Source organism: Mirounga angustirostris, unplaced genomic scaffold (genome assembly GCF_029215605.1).
Source record: "Mirounga angustirostris isolate CCGP_5_RB_7025 unplaced genomic scaffold, mMirAng1.0.hap1 SCAF_8, whole genome shotgun sequence".
Taxonomy (NCBI): Eukaryota; Metazoa; Chordata; class Mammalia; order Carnivora; family Phocidae; genus Mirounga; species Mirounga angustirostris.
In genome coordinates, this window is record NW_026991716.1 from 34,963,583 (window position 1) to 34,988,195 (window position 24,613).

The 24,613-nt window shown below is 39.6% G+C and overlaps 1 protein-coding gene across 1 annotated transcript; it reads right to left on the bottom strand.

Moving 5' to 3' along the window:
- Window positions 1-812: 812 nt before the first annotated feature.
- On the bottom strand, window positions 813-24,122 carry GLO1 (glyoxalase I). The gene is made up of 6 exons (XM_045866826.2): window positions 23,939-24,122; window positions 9,394-9,476; window positions 6,450-6,590; window positions 5,553-5,620; window positions 4,738-4,827; window positions 813-1,353 (listed from the first exon to the last, which is right to left on the bottom strand). The coding sequence occupies exons 1-6, from the start codon at window positions 24,020-24,022 to the stop codon at window positions 1,265-1,267; spliced, it is 555 nt and encodes a 184-aa protein (XP_045722782.1). The 5' UTR covers window positions 24,023-24,122; the 3' UTR covers window positions 813-1,264.
- Between the last annotated feature and the right edge of the window lie 491 nt (window positions 24,123-24,613).

The window sequence follows — 24,613 nt, forward strand, 5'->3', positions numbered from 1 at the left end:
CATCCAAAAAGGAAATGTCAAGTGCTTCTAGCAGTGTAAGCATCGTCGGCACAGCCTACCCAAAGGTCTTCCGAAAATCTAAATGTTAGGCAAACCACAAACTGGATGTTCTTATTTCTGTGGGCCATGAGATTGTCAAAATCAGTTTGATTTTTTAAAACCCATCAAATATCAATCATGGCAAGGAAGACCATTGAACTGATTCCTGATAACCCAGTAATGTTATCACTGAACATCATTTATCCTAAATGATTACTGGCATCAGGAAGACCTTGGGGTAGGAGCTCTTCACAAGTGACACAGGCACGGCTTGTCCAGGAATTAGCAGGTGTCCCCAGAACAGTTGTGTGCTACAGACTTCTTTTACTGCCCCTTCCCTCTTTTCAGTGCTCAGTCCCTACGACTGAGAGGACCACGTTCGAACTCACCGAGGTTTTCACAGCAGAGGCGAGTGGAGGAGGTCTTGTGAGGTACTAATTTGTGAAGTGCAATCTAAATACTAAAAATGAGGATCAGATCTCGATTACTTGAGCCCATTTATATTGCCTTAACTCATTAAAGTTATTTTACATGTCTAGCCTGCCTTCTTTCTCACAGGATAGAGGATAGCTGGGAGGATTAAATGAGGTATGTGACAGCCTAGCCCAGTGTCTGTATACCCAGTAAATATTCTTCCCATCCACCGCCCCATCCCCAAATAAAGAGGTTAGTCCTTGAACTTTGAAAGTACTTTGTAAGTAAGAAGAAATTAGTTTTTCTATCAACATCCTTGTCAGTCTGATTCTGACTTGCTATTTGAAGTATACATGAGGTTTCATTTTTGTTCAGTGTTCTTTACTTTTCATTGAGAAAACTTATTTCTGAGGAACTGAAACACCTGAAGGTAACCACAACAAAATCTTGTTAATTTTTTTTTGAGAATGATGATTCAAAGGCAGACTTGTAGAGAAATCACATTTAGGAGAAAGAAGGCAAATGCAGCCTCTGAAGGGAATTGTTCTAATTATTACCTTAAAAAGTAAAGTTATTTAACACATTCAAGGACATAAGGCAAAGCATTACTTTAAAATCACAATGACTGAACAGTTAGGTGAAAAACATAGCTGAAATAGGAAAGAGGAATGGACTTCAGAATAATCTTAATTGGGACAATGATTCTTCAGTCCTAGATGTTTCTGTTATCTGAATATCTTGAATCACACCATTTCCTTTTTTACCTCCCACAAGGTCTTCACTGAAATCGCAAAGCAGTATTCTCACAGAACTAAATAATAGTTGTCATTTTGTTAGGATTCAAAATTTCAATCCAGTAGCCATCGGGATCTTGGATAAATGCCAGGCCTTTCATTTTACCTGTAAGATGAAATGAATTTCATTATAAAAGAGACTTTTTTAAAATCTAAAATTAATATATATATTTATATATATATTTTAAGATTTTATTTATTTGACAGAGAGAGACACAGCGAGAGAGGGAACACAAGCAGGGGGAATGGGAGAGGGAGAAGCAGGCTTCCTGCGGAGCAGGGAGCCCGATGCGGGGCTCGATCCCAGGACCCTGGGATCGTGACCTAAGCCGAAGGCAGACGCTTAACAACTGAGCTACCCAGGTGCCCCTAAAATTAATATTTTTTATTAATCCAAATGTTAATTTGCATTTTGACAAAGTACATTATTTTGTTTATAGTTTTTTAATTTTTTGTTATGTTAATCACCATACATTACATCATTAGTTTTTGATGTAGTGTTCCATGATTCATTGTTTGCGTATAACACCCAGTGCTCCATGCAGAACGTGCCCTCTTTAATACCCATCACCATGCTCACCCATCCTCCCACCCCCCTCCCCTCTAGAACCCTCAGTTTGTTTTTCAGAGTCCATTGTCTCTCATGGTTCATCTCTATTTTGTTTATAGTTTTAACTTTAGACAATTCTATTGTCAGTGTTGCCCAAATGCATGCTTTTCAGAACGACTAACACGTATCTTCTACACATAGCTGGGAACCAGCTCTCCTGAAATAAACTGTGTAACTGGCTGCAGTTATAAGCATCAGATTTTTACTTCACCTTCATGATGAATTTCATGCTACCTGTTGAGTAGTCAAAGAGATTGTCTTATTTTACTTTTTTAAGATTTTATTATTTGAGAGAGAGAGAGAGTGTGTGCAAGCAGGGGGAGGGGCAGAAGGAAAGGGAGAGAATCTCAAGCAGACTCCCATGCTGACAATGGAGCCTGATGCAGGGCTTGATCCCAGGACTCTGAGATCATGACCTGAGCCAAAACCAAGAGTCAGATGCTTAACTGACTGAGCCACCCAGGCACCCCGGGAGGCTGTCTTACTTTAAACAGGAAAAGAGAATAGGGAGGTGTTCGAGCAGGTAGCATGGCATACCCACACAGCCAAAAGACCCAGAGGCTTGGGTCATAACGAACTCTTTAAACACTATTCTAGGTCACTCAAGCTGTCAATCAGTCTTTCTCCCAGGAATTCACAACTGGGATTGAGAGGCTAATAGGTCTAGTAGTAGAGTTGTTTGCTTAAATGGAAAAATTGACCTCAGCAATCTATTTTGGGACCAAGATTTTAAATTAGTTTGACTCCTATCTCTCTCTGGCTCTTTTCCCTAAGATCAACCCCAGAGGAACATATATGGAAAATGAAAAAAAAAAAAAAAAAAAAAAAGTGAGAACTGGGGTGATGACTGGGGAGAGGAAGAAGTGGGGATGGGGTGACTGTTTTAACCTGGTCCGTGTGGAAATGGGTAGTTTGGGCCTGGACCAGAAGGCAGTCCATCATGGCCGTGGGAGAATAAACAGAAGGGGATTTGTTACTTTGGGTCTTGCTCCTCCCAGTGCCTTGGGCATCAGCTCCTGCCCCCACACCAGGGGGGTTCACACGACTAGTTCCGATGCCCTCAGGAGTAAATGAGGGCAGCACAGAAGTCTTACACCTGTGAGGAACTGACAAAAACAGGTGAGAACCAACCGATCTCCCCAGCCTTCACTTTTCACACAATCAGGGTTAGGGAATGAGCATCTCAGAAGGAAGTGTCTCCTACGAAGACTCCTTCTCTCTGAGGGACAGAGGGGAAGAAGATGTGACGGAAGAGCTGTTCTGCAGAATGCAAGGTGTTTAACTCTCGTTTTCAGGGGCCTACCTAGGGATCTCTGCCTGGCTCATCTTCCTGAGAGCATTTAAAGACTGGGGTCTAGCCTCCCCCCTTTCACACTGCCTGATGCACTGGAATAGTAAGAGTTGCAATGACAACAACTCCTCAGAGATCAAAGTAACAAGAACTTGAGGAACATAACCATAAAACAAATGGATTATAGATTCAAACAGAAGAACAAATATTAAACCAACAGACCAAGAGCTATTAAAACACGTAAAAGTGATGAATAGTATGAACTATAACCAATATGAAACAAGAACAAGAAAATATTTAAGGAACTGAGCAAAAACTAGGGATCAAAATTATAATAGCTGAAATTAAGAATACAATAGATGAGAACACAAAAGATGACTATCAGAACAGATACATTTGAGGAAAAATTAGCTAATTGGTATGCTACTGTGAGGAAATCTACAAAGAACAAAGAAATAACAAATATAACAAAAGCTTCCAGAACAAAACAGAAGATAACCTGAATCAGCAGATTTTTCAATAGCAACACCGGATAGAAAAATAAGACCATGGAGTTGTATTTTCAAGATCAAAGGAGAATAAACCTAAGATTTTATATTCAACAAAATTGCCATTCATATACAAAGATATGGGTCTGAGGCATACAAAGTCTCAAAAGTTTTGCCTCACAAAAAACCCTCTGAAAACAGTTTTGGTTGAGATACTTAATAGAAAGACAGAAAAACCCAAAAGATGCTGCAAGAGATACACAGAGAAAAGGACTTTGATATATATATTAAAAAAAAAAAGCCAAGGCCAGGGGGCACCTGGCTGGCTCAGTTAATAGAGCATGCAACTCTTGACTCGGGGTTGTAAGTTTGAGCCCTAGGTTGGGTGTAGAGATAACTTAAAAATAAAAAATAAAATAAAAGCCAAGGCCAAAGAAAAAGAAAAAATTAATCAGTAATATCCCAGTCTGGGAGGGTATCTGGATATCAAATCTCTTAATTGAAAAAAAGAAAAGGATTAAAATGAAATGTGAAATGTTTCAAATAAAAATTGAAATAATATGCTGGCAGAAAGAGATCTAAGTAGAATAATTATAATACATATAAATCCAACAAAATCTAGATATATACACTACTTCTAGACATACACCTAAAACATAAGGACATGCAAAGGTTGTAGAAGAATAAAAATCAAAGACCAGCCATTTATTAACTAAGGAGATGTGGTGTCATTATATTAAAATCAGATAACACAGGCTTTAAGGAACTTATTTTGGGGTGGCTAGATACACCCTGAAATAGTGAAAACCAGGGGCCAGTGAGAGAATATGGTAAGGTCAAAGGGTGGGGAGAGAGCCTAGGTTTTTGATGGCTGTCCAGACTCTGCATCTAGTCCCTTGTCAAGCTGCCCTACTTGCTGTTTTAGTTCCCTAAGATACCTGGGTATTTTTCCATTCCTCTGTTCTCCTTATGCTGGCTGAAGTGGACTTCTTCAAAGTTACTTGCAACCAGAGGGACTGACTACAACAGTAGCCTCCGTGGTTGCTTCGTAAATGTTATGTAACTGAAGAGAAGCCAGGAGAAAGCAAGCAGCAAACTCACCATCATCAGGTTTCTTCACAAATTTGACTCCCAGCTCTTCAAATCTTTTACAAGCACCGTGTACATCAGGAACAGCGATTCCAATGTGACCTTAGGGGGCCACCCCCAAAACAAGGCAGACAGAAGGAAGAAATAATTACTGCAGGGTATCCAAGGGCCACAACTAGCTTCCAAAACTAGTTTATTTCAAAACATTAAGGCACCTGAAAAGTGACTGAATCAAGTAAGTTCAAAACTTGTATTAAAGAACAAGAATCTAACTGGCTGCATATAATAAGCTAATTAGTAGCTCTGAGTTATAAATTATTTAAAATAAGCCCAATATTGGGCTCATGTATAGTTCAATCTGTTAAGAATAACTACCAAGAAAAAGTAATCATTTACTCATACTTAATAGGTTTGTTGTGGCCTCTGACTATATAGCAGCCAATTTAAGCCTGTATTCCTGTCATCTTGACTGAGAGGTTCTAGATCAGGACAGAAGTATATGCTAGCAGAAATGGGGGGTTATTATCAACCACAGTTTTGTTTTTTTTAATTAAAAAGTCTACTGGAAATATAATACTGAGACTGAAAAGTGAAATCATTGTGAGAGAGTAAATGTAGGGTTTAGATGGATACTATGAAATTAACTCCTAAATCAAATTTTTCATGGAAAATTAAAACAACTATACTCCTAAGAAGTCGATTATTCTTAATAAGTATTAATACTTAATAAGTATTCTTAATAAGTACCTAATGCACAAATCACACAAATCACACCTAAAATAAATCACACAAATCCATGTATACTACATAGGAACAGGCCAACATACCAAACCCTCGAGGGTCTGAGTTGCCACTGTGGTAACTCTGGGTCTCATCACCTTCTGTGCCCCAATTGCTACAAAAGGAGGGAAAAGAGCATTACAAGTGACCTGTAGAACAGATACTCTACTGCAATAATCTCTCTGAAATCTTGGCATGTATGTATGCAACTTCATATACTTGGTTTCATCTTTGCTACTATAAATATTAAGGTTTCAGCTATAGAAAAGGCAAATGCATAAAATATGATTTTAATTAGACTTGAGATAAAACCAAGCATCTGGATAACAATAATGATAACAGTAGCAACTGTCATTTATTGTACTTTATAGAGGGCATTTATTTGTTTGAGGATCTCATTAAATCTTCCAAACAGCTCCATGGGCTAAGATTCAAGTCTCCATTTCATGAAGAAGACTGCCACTTAAGGGGGTGACAGAACATGTTCAGGGTCGCAGAGCTATCAGAGCCAACACTCATGTCTAGGTCTGTCTAATTCCAGAGCTGTTCTGAGTCAGGGACACACTAAATCACACACCCTGAAATAAATGCTCTTTTGTTAGTTGTTCCAAAGGACACAGAAACAACATAAAGAATAAAAACAACATTCCTAAAATGTTGGAATTAAGACCTTAGTTCTAGTAGTGTCTAAATTCATTAGTTATCATTTGGCAAGTTATCTTGCCAATTTTGTCTTACTTATATTCTCTATCCAAAAGATAATGATCTCACTTACCCCTAACTATGCACCAGAACAAGACAAAGACCAAAAATCCATCATAAAAGACTCAGGCTGTTACAAATGCAAAGTGATTAAGGAGACCTGGTTTGAATTAAGCTTGTAAGTAAGGAAAAAAGGTTTATAAAAATGTAGACTGTACAGAAAGATAAAAACTGATACTCACTGTGTCAGTTCAAGGGTAGCTTTCCTGGAGAATACCCATGCTACTTTTTCATCTTTATCTTTTGGGATGTCATTTTTTTCCTCATAAGCCAAGAAATAGAGTGAGAATTTCATAGTGGGAAAATCTAATTTTTGGAGTAGCCTGAAATTAAACAACAAGCTGAAATCAATTAATAACAGGAAAGATTGTTTTATTAAAACATATTCATATTAAAATCAACATGACAATATTCAAGTTCTACTAAGAATATGAGCCTATTTAATAGGAAAAGCAGGGGGAAATCAATGAAAATATCTCACTGAAAAAACCTATTCAACTGTAAATATAAGTGAAATAAAAAAGTTTTTACAAAATAAACTTTTATAATTCTTCAAACATAATGAAATTTAGCTGGAATTATGGTACTTGTTTATAAATGGGAAAAGGTATCTTCAGAAGAAAATTCTGTCCATTTTTGGTGAAAAATACAATGCATTGCCTTATTGTTCTTTCAGATATATGACATTCAGTTAAATAAAATATCTTATTATGCCAAAACTCCTAGGAATAGAAAGTGAGGATAGACAGATGAATATCACAGAAGATGTGAATGTCAACAATACAGTGGTTAACCATATGAAATACTGCAGAAAGGTCACACAGCATTAAGACTGTGAACAGGTGACTAGATATGGAAAGGTCCTGAGGGCAGTTTCAGTAGCATGGGGCAGCAGAAGGTGGACTTCCCTGATGGAGACAAGGGGAGGTGAGCAAGCACAGTTGACCTATATAGACGATGGGTGATAATGGGAAATAGGGCAAGAATTATGCTAGAATAAAGGTTTCAGCTTGTTTGTAGGTTGAGGGAAAAGAGCCAGTGGAAAGGGAGAGACTGAGAAGAGACAAAGAGTGAATGAATTACCAATCCTAAAGTTTTAAAAAAGATAGTTGAAGGGGTGCCTGGGTGGCTCAGTCAAGAGTCCAACTCTTTTTTTTTTTTTTAAGATTTTATTTATTTATTTGACAGAGAGATAGAGAACACAAGCAGAGAGAGCAGCAAACAGAGGGAGAGGGAGAAGCAGGCTCTCCGCTGAGCAGGGAGCCAGACGTGGGCTCGATCCCAAGACCCCAGGATCACGACCTGAGCCGAAGGTAGCCGCTTAACCAACTGAGCCACCCAGGTGCCCCAAGCGTCCAACTCTTGATTTGGGCTCAGGTCATGATCTCAGGGTCGGGAGATCGAGCCCTGCATGGGGCTCCATACTGGACATGGAGCCTGCTTAAGATTCTCTCTCTCCCTCTCCTTCTGCCCCTCCCCCCCCCAAAAAAGATAGTTGAAGTCATGGCCTATAAAGTGAATTTAAATTATTTTGCAAGGAGTAGGGTAGAAATGAGGATGGACACAATACGGTTTTATTTAGATTATTGAGGACTAAATGCTCAAAGATGACCTTATTCATAATCAATAAGAGAGAACAGCTGAAGCCTACCTAGCAAATGGAAAGTTTCTAAGCTCTATTTCAAATCTTTTAACTATCACTGCTATGTAAAACACCTTGGCCCACTGAGACAGCACTGACTTACCACAAGTAAGATTTACTCTAACATGTTTATAATAAAGTATCGAACACCTCAAATACTCCAGCCATGAAAGCCTATCTCTGCACCTACTAAAGCAGACTGCACAAGCCTTACACACCAATCTGGTGGGAACTGGAGCAAATGAACCTGTTGTAATGCGCTTTTCTCAGCGAGCATATCTTTCAGTATAATGTCAAATTGCACCCTGTTTGGGGGCTCTTGAAAAACAAGGTCAACACTGGAGTCGATCAGATCTGGATTCGAATTCCCCCTCTGCCATTCATCCATTGTGGCATTTGGGGCCAGTAACTTAATGTCTTTAAACTTTGGTTTCTTCCTTCATCTGTAAAATGGGGAATAAACTATTTCATGAGCTACTGTGGAGACTGAATGAAAAATATGTAAGGTGCCTGGCAAATACCGAATGTTCAATGTATTTGTTTTTTGGGGCTTTTTTTTTTTTAAAGATTTTATTTATTTATTTGACAGAGACACAGCCAGAAAGGGAACACAAGCAGGGGGAGTGGGAGAGGGAGAAGCAGGCTTCCCGCTGAGCAGGGAGCCCTATGTGGGGCTCGATCCAAGGACCCTGGGATCATGACCTGAGCTGAAGGCAGATGCCTAACGACTGAGCCACCCAGGCACCCACAATGTATTTGTTTTCATTCTGTCTTTTAAATATAAAAAATAAATAAACATTTGCTAAACTGCTTTTTCTGGAAAAAACTATAAGAAATTGTTAACAGCAGTTATCTTTGGGGACAAGGACTGGGAAAGGGAGGCGGCCACTTTTTATTTTGTATTTTTCTGAACTGGTCAGATTTTCTAAACAAACATATACTGTATTACTTGAATTTTTCTCTCAATGTCAATGGAGGTTATCCAGGCAGTCAGTTTAAAATTTAATTTTATTCTTTATGTATCTATCTTGTCAGAAACAAACAAAACCCCTCATGTTATTCAGGGAAACAAATCAAGAAAAATAAACAAATATGCTTTAAGGATTACAAGATCAGTGGATATCACCTGTTCAGCAAATAAGAATACATCCTATAAAAAATGAGACAGACGGCCAATTTCAGGTAAACTCATTCATTTTCTAAGTAATTCATCTTTATAACTATATCTTTTCCAAAGTAAATAAGAGGACATAACATTAAAAGGATTTGAACACATTAAGGATTAAACAGCTCTCAGAGAGAAAGGAGTGAGAGAACACCCCAGTACTCAGCCAGCGAGCCTAGTCCCAGACGCCGGGCCGAAAGGACTTCTGTGATTTTTGAAGAAAAGTTTAATCCATTTTTTAAATGGATCCAGAAACATTCCCTATATTTGCAAAGCTATGCATTTAACCATTACAGGCGCCAATAAATAGTTTACTTACGTCATTCCAAGGACTCTAGTATAAAAATCCAATGACTTCTTAGGATCCTTAATTCGTAGCATGGTCTGCTGCAACAGAAAATCCTAAGGAGAAACAGTGCCTATTAAACAGGTGTGATATCTGGCACTTAATTGTGCTTTCTATTGCAAGATACGGTCAGCCTTTGTAACACAATGTTTCAGAAGAAAGCAACTTTGTCCCCTCAGCCTTACCTGGTCTCCACACCTACCACTTACACTGCCTACAGCTCTCTGCCCAAGGATATTTCCTGGTCATAAGAACAGGCCCCTGTGTGGGACAGGCCCAAAGTGCCAGGGAGTTCACACCCTCCAAATGACCCTCAACCAACAGTGGATAAAAAACCTGGCTCCCCTGGCCCTTAGTGGGACAGTTCTACAGCGTGTTCCACACAGCCTCTCAGAGACTTCCCTGCAGGATTAAAGCCCAGTTGCTCTCAGGGGTAATCCACTTCTACATACTTTTTATTGCCTCCGTTCCCCACTCCACAGAACTTTCTCTGACTACCTCCCAAATAAACTACTTACAACCAAATCCTTATATCCAGTCCGCTTTTGGATGACCCAAAATGAGATAGTGATGTTACAAATAAAGAATACAATTACTGTAAAATGTGTTAAATGAATGCATAAATGCCTTTCCAGAACTATTTATTGGTAACCATAGCAAGAAGTTACTCACAAGATCCTAGACTCTAAATAACTAAAAGGGTAAAAAGTTACTGTCTCTAAAACCATTGTGAAACTGTCCAATTCACAAATCAGGAAACAAAAGGCTTGACTTCACTGAGAAAAAGGTAGACTATTTTAATTCATATAGTTAAGATTCTTAATGGCATTAGTAATAATACTTTGCCTTCATTTGGTACAGTAACCATGAAGTATTACTATCTATAGGTATCAATGGCCCCATTTTATAGATGAGAAACACACCCAAGGTGATTAAATTAATTGTCCCAGCCTTCTTATTCTAAGTTCAGGTCTCTTTCTACCATAGATGCCTTCCAAACCATGAGTCCATTAACTACATTGTGCTTCCTAACAGATTTTTTTCCTGTTATACCCACAGCTTGACAAAACAGGCCTGAAAATTCTGAACTCTCCCTTTGCAGACACACAGACATCTCTCCCCTATAACTCATATAAAATACAAGTGTATTTTTACTCATTCAGCATCATTAGGAAGTGTTTTCTATTTTGTTAATTTTTTTTAAGATTTTATTTGTTTATCGGAGAGAGAGAGAAAAAGCACAAGCAGGGGGAGCAGCAGGAAGAGGGAGAAGTAGGTTCCCCGCTCAGCAAGGAGCCCGATGCGGGACTCGATCCCCCTGGGATCATGACCTGAGCAGAAGGCAGACGCTTAACCAACTGCACCACCCAGGCATCCCTATTTTGTTAAATTTTTAAGCAACCAGAGTGAACTCTTATTTTAAGCATTAAAATCTTCATTTAAAATAAAACTAGCCTAAGAACTACTTTATCTTAATAAGTAGATCTTAATGAATATAATAATTTGATTCTTCATTCACAGCTTATCATCACATATAAGGCAGTTGGCTCGGAAATTACATGTTTCTAGAATGCTTGGATTGCTTTCCTCTGGCAGGTGCTGCACTCCTTAAGGTCTCAGTTTCAACAAGCAGCTGAAAAAGGGAAAAGCAGCTCCTGACATCCAGGTAGTGGCCTGGAGCTCACAATGAGGCCTTGGTTTTCCCCACTGGACAAAATCGGAAAAAAACCTACAAAGTCACTCTGTGACTGCAACGAAGGGAGATCAAAATGAGCAAAAAAACAATTCCACTTCATATTCTTGTTTAGCACAGATTAAAACAAGGCACTGTTTGAACTTTGGTCAGGTAGGTGGGATCTATACACACAGGTTTTCCAAATGATTAAAACTATTCGAAAAATATTAGTTACTGTTGCATACACAAAACCTCAGCTATGTACCTATCTGCTTTGAAAACATGCAGAATTTACTTATTTTGATGACTCGAGGACATTTCTATAAACCTGAATTGTTGTCTTACAGTGTAATATAGGAGCTCCTATATTATTTACATTTACTACTACTTGTCCCTATATTGAGATGGTCCCTGGAACTCCTGTTTTTATTTTACTCTTTTTTTTTTTTTAAAGATTTTATTTATTTATTTGAGAGAGAGAATGAGATAGAGATAGAGAGCATGAGAGGGGGGAGGGTCAGAGAGAGAGGCAGACTCCCTGCTGAGCAGGGAGCCCAACGTGGGACTCGATCCCAGGACTCCAGGATCATGACGTGAGCCGAAGGCAGTCGCTTAACCAACTGAGCCACCCAGGCGCCCTTTATTTTACTCTTCTAATGAGTTTTTTTGTCCCCTCACTCACCATTAAGCTATTAGGTGTCAATTCTATCAGCATAAAACTGTCCTTTTTTGGACACAAGAAAGCTAATTTCCCTAAATTCTTTGACTCTACACTTCTCACCACCTCTGCTAGCACCGATCCCAGCTATTCCACCTCCCACCCAGCCTAGTTGGTACTCCTCTCTCACCTTGTCCCTTAAAATCTATTATTGGGGAAATCTTTTAAAGTTAATTTAGATCACTCTTCTAGTCAAAAACCCTGGAAGGCTCCCCATTTCACTCAGAGTCAAAGCTGAAGTCCCTACAGTGGCCCTCTATGGTTGGCCCCCGTTGCCTCGCTCACCCGTCCTCTCGCCTACTCACTCAGCTCCACTGCAGTCTTCAGCAACTCACTGAGGGCCTCTGCTAGAAGGCTCTTTGCCCAGAGCCACTTTTTTTTTTTTTTAAATCTTTATTTAGAAGTAGGCTCCACACCCAATGTGAGGCTTGAACTCAGGACCCTGAGATCAAGAGTTGCAGGCTCTACGGACTGAGCCAGCCAGGCGCCCCTCCCCAGCTTATCATCACATATAAGGCAGTTGGCTTGGAAATTACATGTTTCTAGAATGCTTGGATTGCTTTCCTCTGGCAGGTGCTGCACTCCTAAAGGTCTCAGTTTCAACAAGCAGCTGAAAAAGGGAAAAGCTTCTAATCTTTTGAACTTCTAATCTTTTGAACTCTGCTCAAATGTCATCTTCCCAATGAGGCCTTCACTGAACACCATAACTCTCCACTTACCCCTTTTTTTCATTTTCTTTTTCCATAGTACTTGTCACCTTTCAATATGCTATTTACTATATTTATCTTTTATTATTTTTCTTTCCCCATTAGGATATAAACTCCATAAGGACAGGGGTGTTTGTTTTATTTACTGATGCACCTCAGAACAGAATCTGGCACAGAGTAGATACCCAATAAACATTTGTTGAATGAGTAAATGAACTTTCACTATGATTTTTCTTTCCAATCAAGCAGCATCCAACATTACCGCAAAAAAAAAAAAAAATTACACTTACATAATAACTGCACGCCAGACACTGCTCCAAATGATTTACAGAAATCAACTCGTACATTCTTCACAACAACCCTATGAGATATGTATTATCACCACCCCCACTTTACTGCTGAGAGAGTGTCAGAGAAAAAGCAGTTTGGTTCCAAAGTCCTTGCTTTCAACTACCTTGGCTAAACTGCCTCTAACAACAAAGAAATAGATAAATAATGACACAGGCATAATAGAATATTTTGAATACATTTAAAATGCTGCTTTAGAGGTATATTAAATGGCACGGGGCATTCACATGGTATATTAAGTTTAAAAAGATACATATATGTATGGTTTATTTAATATACTATTCAGAGTAATTACATCTTAAAAGTAATGCTAAGACTTTTAATTTTATTACCTACAATAACATCGCTATGTACTAAAACTAACTACATACATATAAATGAGTATTAAAATGAACCTTTAAAAGTCTATACATAGTGGGGCACCTGGGTGGCTCAGTCTGTTAAGCGTCTGCCTTCGGCTCAGGTCATGATCCCAGGGTCCTGGGATCGAGCCCCGCATCGGGCTCCCTGCTCGGCAGGAAGCCTGCTTCTCCCTCTCCCACTCCCCCTGCTTGTGTTCCCTCTCTTACTGTGTCTCTCTGTCAAATAAATAAGTAAAATCTTAAAATGAAAAAGAGAGAAAAATGGAAAAATACAGCACTGTTCCAGCTGAGAAGACTCAATATAATAAACAGATTATTTCCAAGTAAATGTATAGATGAAATACACACTCTAGGGGCGCCTGGGTGGCTCAGTCGGTTAAGCGTCTGCCTTCAGCTCAGCTCATGTCAAGCCCCATGTCGGGCTCCCTGCTCAGCGGGGAGTCTGCTTCTCCCTCTGCTGCTCCCCCTGCTTGTGCTCGCTCTCTCTCTGTCAAATAGATAAAATCTTAAAAAAAAAATACACACTCTACTCCCATTTTTAACCTTAAAGTAAGTCTATACATGGCAAAAAAATTTAAAGGTATATTCAATATTAGTGGATTTATTCAGAAAAAACAGGCTTATAAATCCTTTGCTACAAAAATGTTATTTGGATATAAAAAACAAGCAGGGCTTGCTTTTTATAAAATGCTCAAGTTATTCTATGCTAATAGTTTGCTTTTTATCACCAACATATTCTGTCAACTCTCTTACTTCTGGTAAACACCTGAGTGACCCTTCCTCAAAAACCCCTAAAAATGACTATTTATTGCTATGGATCTAAAATATTGTTTAAAATAAATATATCTTGTGTTTTAAAAAGTAGGACTTACATTCATGTCCTATCTCATCAGACAGTTCTTAACTTTGTCTTTCCCTTATCATGCTTCAAATTTGGACAATTAAAGCTGTCTTATGCCTAAAACTATCTTTGGGTTTTCTGGAATGGCTAGTAGGTAAAAAAGATTTGCTCCTTTCCTCTATAAAAAGAGTAATATAAATAATCAGGCTTTAGGAGAGCATTGTCCAAATTTAATTAGCTCAAAACTACTTTGAAAAAACTTTGACAGTACAATCAAGGATGTTTCTAGTGCACATCCTACGTGTCTGCAATATCATCCTGACAAAATTATAAAGGTGGGACAGGGATGTGAACCAAAGGGCCAAGGTCCCTTTGAGCACCTCTAAATGGATTTTTTGGTGTTAAGATGTGAGACTTGGGTAAAAAAAATTTTTTTTTAAACCTATGGATGTTCTGTTGCCCAAGCACAATTTATTGAAAAACCTATCCTTTCTCCATTGAACTGAGTTACATCTTTGCTGAAAATCTGTAGGGTATATTAGTGTGGGTCTATTTCTGGGTTCTCTATTCTGTTCCACTAATCTGTGTCTTCTCTGCCAATACCACAAAGTAGTGATTACTGTAGCTATATAGTAAGTCTTAAAATCAGATAGACTGATTCCTTCCACTTCATTCTTTTCAAAATTTCATTATTCTAGCTTATGTGCCTTTCACAGAAGTTTCAGAATGATTTTACCTACCGAAAGAATTCATGTTAAACATGTATATCAATTTGTGGAGGACTGACATTTTTACTATGCTGAGTCTTCTAATGATGAACACAGTATGTCTCTATTATTTAAATCTTCATCAGTACTGTGTAATTTTCAGCATATAAGTCCTATATATGGTGGATTTATACCTAAGAAATTTTGTTGAGCAATTTTATTTTTAATCTTGGTGCTCATGTGTTTTCTGCTAGTATAGAGAAATAGAATTGATTTTCATATGTTTATCTTCTGTCCTGTGACGTCAATGAAAGCACTTACTAGTCCTAGAAGAGTTTTCTGTAGATTCCTTAGGATTTCCTATGTACAATCATGTCCTCTGCAAATAGGGACAGTTTTATTTCTTCCTTCCAATCTGAATGACTGTTACTTCCTTTTCTTACCTTACTGCACTGGCTAGAACTTCTAGCACTATATTCAGTAAGAATGGTGAGAACAAACATCCTTATCATGTTCCCCCAAATTAGGGCAAAAGCACCATCATTAAGTAAAATGTAAATTTTTTATAGATGATCTTTATCAAGTTGAATAGTTCCCCTCCATTCCTATTTTTTTTTCTGGAAAAAAAAATTTAAACATGGATGGTGCTGAATTTTGTCAAATGCCTTTTTTGCATCAATTAACATGATCATGGGATTTTTCTTCTTTAGCCTCTAATATAATGGGTTACTTTGATTGATTTTTGGATACTGAACCAGCTTTGCATACCTGGAATAAACCCTACTTAGTTATAATTTTTTTTATACATTGCTAGATTATATGTGCTAATATTTTGTCAAGGATTTTTACCTCTATATTCATGAGGGATATTAGTAATTTTCTTTTTTTGTGCTGTCTTTATCTGGTTTTTGGTATTGGAGTAATACTAGCTTTATAAAATGAATCAGGTAGAGAACAAACTTAGGGTTGATGGAGGGAGGTGGGTGGGGGGGTCGGCTAAATGGGTGATGGTTATTAAGGACAGCACTTGTTATGATGAGCACTGGGTGTTATATGCAAGTGATGAATAACTAAATCCTACTCCTAAAAACAATATTACACGTATGTTACCTAGAATTTAAGTTAAAATTTGGAAAAAAAAAAGTAAAAAAATAAAAAAATAAAATGAATCAGGAAGTGTTCCCTCCTCTTCAACTTTTAAAGGGATTGTATATAATTGAGGTTAATTTTTCTTTAATTTTTGGAAGAATTCTCCAGTGAAATCATCTGGGCCTTGAGATATCTTTTTTGGAAGTTCTTAATTATGAATTCAATTTCCTCATGTTATAGAGCATCACATTATTTATTTCATATGGGTAAAAGTTATGGTGGTTTGTGTTTTTTCAAGGAATTGGTCCACTTGATGTAAATTGTCAAATTTACATGTACAGAGTTGTTTTTAATATTCCCTTATTATCCTTCTGATGTCTGCAATCTGTAGTGGTATCCCCTATTTCATTCCTAATATTGTAACTTGTGTCTTCTATTTTGTCAGTGTTGCTACAATTTTATCAATTCTACTGGTTTTTTTTTTCCTCAAAGAACCAGCTTTGTTTCACTGATTTTCTCTATTATCCTCAATGATTTCTGCTTTTTATTATTTCCTTCCTTCTGCTTCCTTTGGTTATTTTGCTCTTCTTCTAGGTTCTTGAGGAGGGAACTCGAATTATTGATTTGAGACTTCTTTTTTCTAATGTATGCATTTAGTAATATAAATTTCCCTCTTAGAACTGTCTTAACTGAGATTCCTTTCTCATTTTCATTCAATTTTTTTTTTAATTTCCCTTGAGACCTCCTCTTGATCCACAAATTATTTAGAAGAGTGTTATTTAGTTTCCAAGTGTTTGGAGATTTTCCTGTTACGTTTCTGCGGATTTCTCGTTTGATTCTATTGTGGTCGAAAAGTGCACTCTGTATTATTTCAATAATATTAAATTTGTTGAAGTTGATTTAGGGGCCCATGACATGGTCTGTCTTGGTATACATTCTATGGGCACTTGAAAACAAAAATGTATTCTGTTATTGGGTGGAGTGTTCTTTAAAGGTGGATCAGATCTTGTTCACTGATGGTGTTGCAGAATTTGTCTATATCCTTGCTAATTTTCTGTCTAGTACTATCAATTGTTGAGAGAGGAGTATAGAAATCTCCAACTACAAGTGTGAATTTTTCTATTTCTCCTTTCCATTAAATCAGTTTTTTTTTTTAAAGATTTTATTTATTTATTTGACAGAGAGATAGAGAGCACAGACAGAGTGGCAGGCAGAGGGAGAGGGAGAAGCAGGCTCTCCACTGAGCAGTGAGCCCGATGCGGGGCTCGATCCCAGGGCCCTGGGATCATGACCTGAGCTGAAGGCAGACACTTAACCGACTAAGCCACTCAGGCGCCCCTAAATCAGTTTTTGCTTCATATTTTTTTGCACCTGTTTTTTAGTGCACACACATTTAGGATTGCTATGTCTTCTTGGTCAACTGATCCTTTTATCATTATATAAATATACTTCTACCTATGACAATTTTCTTTGCTCTGGAGGCTACTTTATTTGGTATGAATATAGCCATTCTTGCTTTCTTTTGATTAATGTTTCCATAATAATCTTATTCCATCCTTTTAACTTGCCTCTATTATTATATTTGAAGTGAGTTTCATGCAGACAGCATATATTTCAGGCATGTTTTCATTTTCTTTTATTTCAGTTATATTGAGATATAATTGACATATAGCACGGATAAGTTTAAAGTATACAGCCTAATGACTTGATTCATGTATGTTGTGAAATGATTACCACAATGTTTAGTTAATTATCTCGTACATAGATAAGTTGGGGCATGTTTTTAAATCCACCCTGCTAATCTCTAATTGGTGTATTTATACCTAATGTAATTATTGCAATACTAGGGCTTAAGTTGGCTATTTTATTTACTTTTGTTTTGTTTTCTGTCAACTTTTTCTTTGCCTTCCTGTGGGTTACTGGAACATTTTTTATAATTTCATTTTGACTTATCTGTAGTGTTTCTTCATGCACTCTTTGTATAGCTTTCTCTAGGCGTTCTCTAGGTTGCTCTAGGCGTTCAATTATATATAAGTCATCACAGTCACTTGGTGTCATCGTTTTATCAATTTGAGTGAAGTACAGAAACCTCTTTACTCTCTCCCATTTATAATTGTCTTAAAATATTTCCACTGCTGGGCTGGGGTAGAATTTCAGGTTCCCCATATTTCTCCATTAATACAGCAAGTGGGGAAAGCTGGTTATTGTCTGTTGAGATGAAAGTCGTGGCCTCCTATTCAACCTTCTCTGATCCCACCCTGGCAGGGGGAGGGTGGACCCCTCATTGCAACCTGTTCAGCAAAGACTAGGTTCCCCACCCAGCCTTTGCTGGGATAGGAAGGGATGAAGCCACAGTTTTTTCTGTGGTGTTTGGCTGTAGTAGAGCTGTTATTGTCTAAAAGTTTCCTGCCTTATCAGGAAATACTGCCTATTTCCAGGTCCTGTGAATGGAGAGCAGGTTTTCATTGGGTTTGGTTTGATTTTGTCTGCACCCATTGACATTTCTGTAGCTCCGAGTCTGGGCTAAATGAGGCAAAAACAAAACTCAGGAAGCTCGCCACCATGTTGCTGCTAGGGTCTCAAGGCCCCTAGCTAGTCTGCTTCTTCCCTCCACCTTTCAGTTGTCTTCCTACGTTTATTTTATATAAAATGTCCAGAGTGTTTAGCTGTACCTACCAGGAGGAATAGGGAAAAGTATGTGTACTCCATGTTCCCAGAAAAAGTCTCCAAATGTATTTTATACAATTTCCCCAACAATGGGGTATGTTTGGTCACCATATGTCTCTTTCTAATGATGCAGACACTCATTTCTCCAGAACTGTTGCCAAGGAGCTCTGTAAGATATTCCATCTTACTCAAAATCAAGATCAGGATCTCCATGGCCTCTATCACATTCAGTCCTCAGACAAGAGAGGTCTCAAACCTGCATTAGCTAAATTTTCAGAAATACTAAGATTTCTTTGGCTTAAAGTGTGTGTTTTGGCCTTAATAACAGTGAGGCCAACTCCCTTTGGAGCCCATCTACTCTCTTTCCCAGTGAATTTTCAAAAGTGTTCCATCACCCCCAGTCTTCAACTCAACATTCAGACTCACAGGACAACCACAGGCTGAAAGGGTTTCAATCAGAAAAACAGTTTGCCACCAGAGCAGGGCTAGGTGTCCCTCTTCAGCAGGTGTACTTAAAGAAGTCCGTACAGCTCGGGTACAGGGAGAAGATCTGCACTGGGTAGGAGCAGGAATCACCCTGGTGTAGAAGCCCTGTGTACCAAAGAACCAGTAACTCTAGGAGCAATCCCACAGCACAGCTTCCAGAATCTCCACAAGGGGCAGTTGTAAGAGCCACTACATTCAGGGAAGCCCAAAGCCATGACTCCCTATTAGGTATTGATAATTCTCCCTCTCCAGATGCAATTTACCAATCAAGTTATTTTTAACATAAGCAATACTGCTAAGCAACAAACACTATTTTTGTTTCTTGGGAAACAGCTAGAGTTAACCAAATGTCACATTCTCATCAAAGGGTTCAGGGCTTAACTCTTCACCCCTAGGTATCATATCTCCTGTAAGACAAAAATGGATCAAGTTTTGTTTTCTCCTGACTTTTTAAAGTCACAATTGCCTTCAGTGAAAGACCCTTTTGGAAATACAAGCACATCTGAGGGGAACAAAATTGTTTTCTATGTAACAGCTGGAGTGCACGGTTGATGTAGAAGATGGTTTGATATATTTTTTTCTTCACTATCTTCCTCCTTCCAGTGTTATTTGCCTGACTCAACCTATGTCAGAATGTGATAAATTGTTCCTGAAAATAATTCAGCCACTCCCTTTACATTTATTCTATCTTATCTAAATTGGTTTCATTTGGTTCTTTCCTTTCCACTCTATAACTCAACAGCCAAAGACATACTTCAAGTATATTCACCCTACAGATAAAGGCGGCAGAAATAGGAGACACAAAGGAAATTTTTTTAAGTTAAAAATTACCTGTGATATTAGGAAACACACCTGACAGACTACTTGTACAACAGATAATAGAAACAGGAAAATCCTAGAAGCCCTCAGGATCATGAGGCCTTTAAAATCTCATGCAAAGGGAGAGAAAACACACAAGTGTGAGAGAAATAATTCTTCAGAGTCAATATGGTTCAAATGCTGGCTCTACCATTACCTTGAGTAAATCATTACTTTTCTTGAACCTTAGTTTTCACATCTTTAGAATGGGGATAATTATAGTTCTCAGCTCGTAGGGTTGAGCTGGAAAGTATACGGGATAATGCATGAAAGTGCTTAGCATAGTGTCTCTAGAGTCCCTTGTCAGGCCAAGTCAGACACCTGGAGTCTTCCTAGATTTCTCCCTCCCCACTTCTCTGTAATCCAGTCCAAGTGTCCTATCAACCTGACTGCTTAAATCCCTCTGGAATCTTGCTCCTTGTCTTTCTAATTAGCACTACCTTGCTCATGTCCTCACTCCTCCCTCCCTGGATGCCTGTCCTTGCCGCCCTGGTCTCTGGTTCTTGCACGCTTACCCAGATGCAAGCCACTGACCTTCCCATAAAGTACCAGAGTGATCTTTCTATAGTGAAAATTTCTGGATTAAAAAAAAAAATCATTCCTTTAGAGGTGCTTGGTACTTCAGTAGGTTAAGCGTCCGACTCTTGGTTTTGGCTCAGGTCATGATCTCAGGGTTGTGAGATCAAGCCCTGCATTGCGCTCCATGCTCAGGGAGTCTGCTTGGGATTCTCTCCCCCTCCCTGCCCCTCTGCCCCTCCCCCACCTTGCACACACTCTCTCAAATAAATAAATAAAATAAAAATCATTCCTTCAGTGGTGCTTCACAGCTTTTAAAAGAAAGTCCCAAAAGCAAGCACATATGGTTATTGCATACTTCTCTAACTTCATCATTTGTTAGCACTCCCCTAAACTGGTCATTTTGAATGTTTTTGGTATACCTTTATCAGTTAAAAAAGAGAGCATGCACCCCCTATAAATATGTTATTTATTTTAATTATATACATGTACAAATATACTAATAATATATATATTATAAAATATATTTACCAAATAGAAATTTTACAGGGTGAGAAAAACAAACATAATGGGGTGAGGGGTGCTCATATTCTCTTTGAGCATCCTGATGATTGTCTTGCATACCTTCCCCTCAACTCCCACTGCCTACAACTTCAGTCTCATATTATCTGTCAATTCCTGCATCAGTTCTCTGATGTCATATGCTTTTTATACTTACTAGGACTCTCTCTGCCTAGAACAGTCATTCATCTATCTGGCCATTCTCCTTCCTTCCTCCTTTCCATTCTCTCTTCCACCTACCCCTACACCCAATTCTACCTAGCTACTTCCTTTGTACTTGGTAAAACTCAGCTTAAGTATCACCAACACTCAAAGTTTTCCCTGACCCTATCACCTACCACTCAGATGGGACAGGATTCCAAATTATTACATTAAAGGACACTGACAGAGACTGTAAAAAAAAATTAATTTCAGGATATTATCACTTGGGAAAATAAGTATTTGGCCTCATGAAGACAGATGGCCAATAATACTACCCAGGATGTCGTGTGGCTGTACATTCCTTGGCCTGCCCTTCATGACAAAGATGCAGATGATCAACAGGCAAGTTGACTTTCTACCACCACTACCCTCTCCTTTCCAAACCAGGCCTTATTTCATCTTCTGGAAGAACCTTTCAGGTGTCCTCATCACCTCCACACCTGGATCCCTCCAATCTACTCTACAAAATGCTTTGAAACCCTGAATGATTCCCTATTACTTATATAAATCCAGCTTCCTTAGATGTGACATTCAAAGCTCTCTCCATGAGAGTGAGGCTCCAACCTTGCATTCTAGCCTTTTCCACCACAGCTCCACTGCTTAGATAACCTGAACTTCAACCAAAAACATGTAACTCACCTCTCCAGAACATGCCTGCACTGCATCTTTCTGCCATCTCACAACATTTTTGCTCAGATCTTTCCTCCACCTAGAATGCCCCCTCCCACGTAACTCTGTCTCCTAGATGATTTTGGAACCCCATCCATCTTTCAAGACCTAGGCCCACCCCCACCTTCTGGTTGAAGTACTCCCTGATCCCCAGAGTTGAACTGCATCACTTTTCATAGTTTAGAGAAAAATAATACACTTTATCCTCCTTGCAGCTGTCTTTATATTGCTTTTACAAATTCAGCCCCAGTGCCCTGCTAAGATCACTACAGCCAACAATAGATCTGGGGATTCAAGTGTAGGTCTTCAGATGTCAAATACCCCATGTATATACCATACCACAGATGCTACCTTCCAAAATTTCTACCTCTTATGCTCCCAGAGTGCTCTATAATTTCAACAGCACATTAATCCCAGCTCTGTCTTATGTTAGGGTTGGTCCTTTTGGTGAAGAGACCTCATCTTGTTCATCCCAGTAACCCCCAAACGTACCTGCTCTGTATATATAGCAGGTGATCAGCCATGAGGCTGAATTTAATTCACTTAAAAGTCTTTTTACTCTCCTTCATGTCAAGTTCCAAAATTGCTGAAGTCAGCACTCCAGAAGCAGAATAAGGGTGGAGGTTGAGAGTGTGGGCGCCTCTCTGGACAAGTTATTCAATACTTCTAAGCTGGAGTCTCCTTATTTGTAAACTAGAGATGATAATTATGCCTTCTTCATAGGGTTCTCGCGAGGATTAAATTAAGTCATGTACTTCAAACAACAACCCAGGGCCTGGCACATGGAGGAATACCAGCTGCTACTGCATGTCTATTTTATGTCCCGCACATGGGATTGCAGGGCCAAAACTTACTGATTTCCTGAAGTAATTACTCCATATAACCAAGAGAAATTTCAATGATGTGTAGTGTAAATTAAGAATGCCAGAATATGTACTTAACAAATTTTATAAAGATCTAGCTGAAATCTTTTTAAACAGCCCAGTACATAAAATCCCCAGTTATCTAGGAAATTAATTTATACTGAATGACTCAGTTTATATTATGTGAAGTAACTAGGTATTTATACTACATAATAATAATACTATTAGAGGGTATACAAGTGAAATGAGTGTAGGAGGAAATATATTTCGTTCTTTCTTTATTTCTTCCCCCTTAACTTCGCAGTGACTACTGTTTTTCCTAAGCTAAGCACTAGGTGCTAGTCAAAGGCTTTAGCAACCAGAGGTGTCTGACTCTTCACCCTGAAGGCAAAGAGCAAGCAGGGGGCAAACTCATCGACACACATTCAATCTTCAGGGAATTTAGAAATTCCCCAATCTAATGAAAAAAATACAAAGACGTTTACTGACACTGACAGTACACTGGAATAAGCCCCCAAGGGGCTGCTGTGTCAAATCCTGCCAGCGTGGAGCCACCACACCTGAATGAGTTACACTGACTCACTGCAGACATGTAAGTGAGCTGGAGGGATGCAACAGGGCATTCCTCTTACTGGGTCTCAGGGGGCAATGAGAGGATCGTTCCAAGATGCCCTTTGGATCTAAGCTTCACGATTACTGTCAGCTCTCCTGGGCGCCACCAAGCACAGGGAGGGCAGAAGTGTGGCCGTGAGCAACCACAGAAAAAGCAAAAGCGAACTTTGGAACGCAGTTAAACTCGGAGAGATCCGATTAGTTCGGCGGAGTTAAGCCGGCAGCCAGAGTAGGCTAGGAGGGGCCGGCAGGGATAAAGACCTTCTACCCTGGACTCGGAGTTCTGAAGCTGCTCTCACCCGCCATAGCTATTGACCCCGGCAACACGCACACCACAGACAAGGGATCTGATTCGGGGTTGGCCGTGGCTTCCAGTTACCGTCCCAAAATAAACAAGTTAATGCAAGCGAGGTCCCAGTCTCTGGGGAAATGGATCCTCTCACGATCCCCTACTGGACACCACTAGCCCTTCACCCGGCCCACTCTGGTCCGCCCCAAGCGGCCGGAGCTGCAGCGGCGGCCGGATGGGGTTCGAACCCAGCCCCAGCCGGGCCTGGCTGAGCCCGGGGATGTGCTCCCCCCAGGGGCCCCAGCTGCGCCCTGCGGGGCCGCTACTCAGAAGCAGGCTCTGCACCCACCTTAGTGCTGGGATCCGGGTCGGAGCAGCAACCGAGGGCAGCGTCGTCCGTGAGGCCGCTGGACGCGGGCTGTGGTTCTGCCATGGCCGCACTGCTGTTTCACAGACGACGGTACGGAGGACACCACAAGCACCCACACTCCGCCCGGCCGGGGTGCTGCCTTTAACTCGCGACGCCGCGAGGGCGCCGCGGGGAGGGCGGGCGCTGATTTCGAGCCAATCGCTGCGCGGAGAGCAAGTTGGCTCTCTGCTGATTGGGTCCCAATGAGTCAGCGCCCCCGGCCGCAGGACTCTGTGCCCCAAGACTACAACTCCCAAGGTGCCTTGCACTTGGGGGGGCCGTGGAGACAAAAAATCTTGCCGACTGGAAAGTGTGATTTCTCTGTATTGCTTGATGACCTAATTTTGTTTCTGTTTAACTATTAAAGTTCAGGAAGCACCCATACCTCTCTGCTGCAACTTGGTAGGAAATTGGAACCTGATGGAAAGAGGATTGGGAGCTATCCTTTTTAAAGTATAAGGATCCAAAAGTATTTTCTCAGTTTAAGCGGTACAGGATATTCAAAACAACTCTGACTTAGTCAAAAATCCAGGTTCCAGTTTTGGTTCCACTATTTATTCGCTATAGAAGCATGGAGTAATTACTGACCCCTCTCTGAGCTTTCTTGCAGGATTT

What these genes read in the sequence shown, in the direction of transcription:
- GLO1 (XM_045866826.2), bottom strand. Translation starts at nt 24,022, where the DNA reads ATGGCAGAACCACAGCCCGCGTCCAGCGGCCTCACGGACGACGCTGCC. An exon ending in ACCCGGATCCCAGCACTAAG is followed by an intron (nt 9,477 to 23,938) that starts GTGGGTGCAGAG and finishes GTTTCTCCTTAG; the next exon opens with GATTTTCTGTTGCAGCAGAC. An exon ending in CTCAGACCCTCGAGGGTTTG is followed by an intron (nt 4,828 to 5,552) that starts GTATGTTGGCCT and finishes TGGCCCCCTAAG; the next exon opens with GTCACATTGGAATCGCTGTT.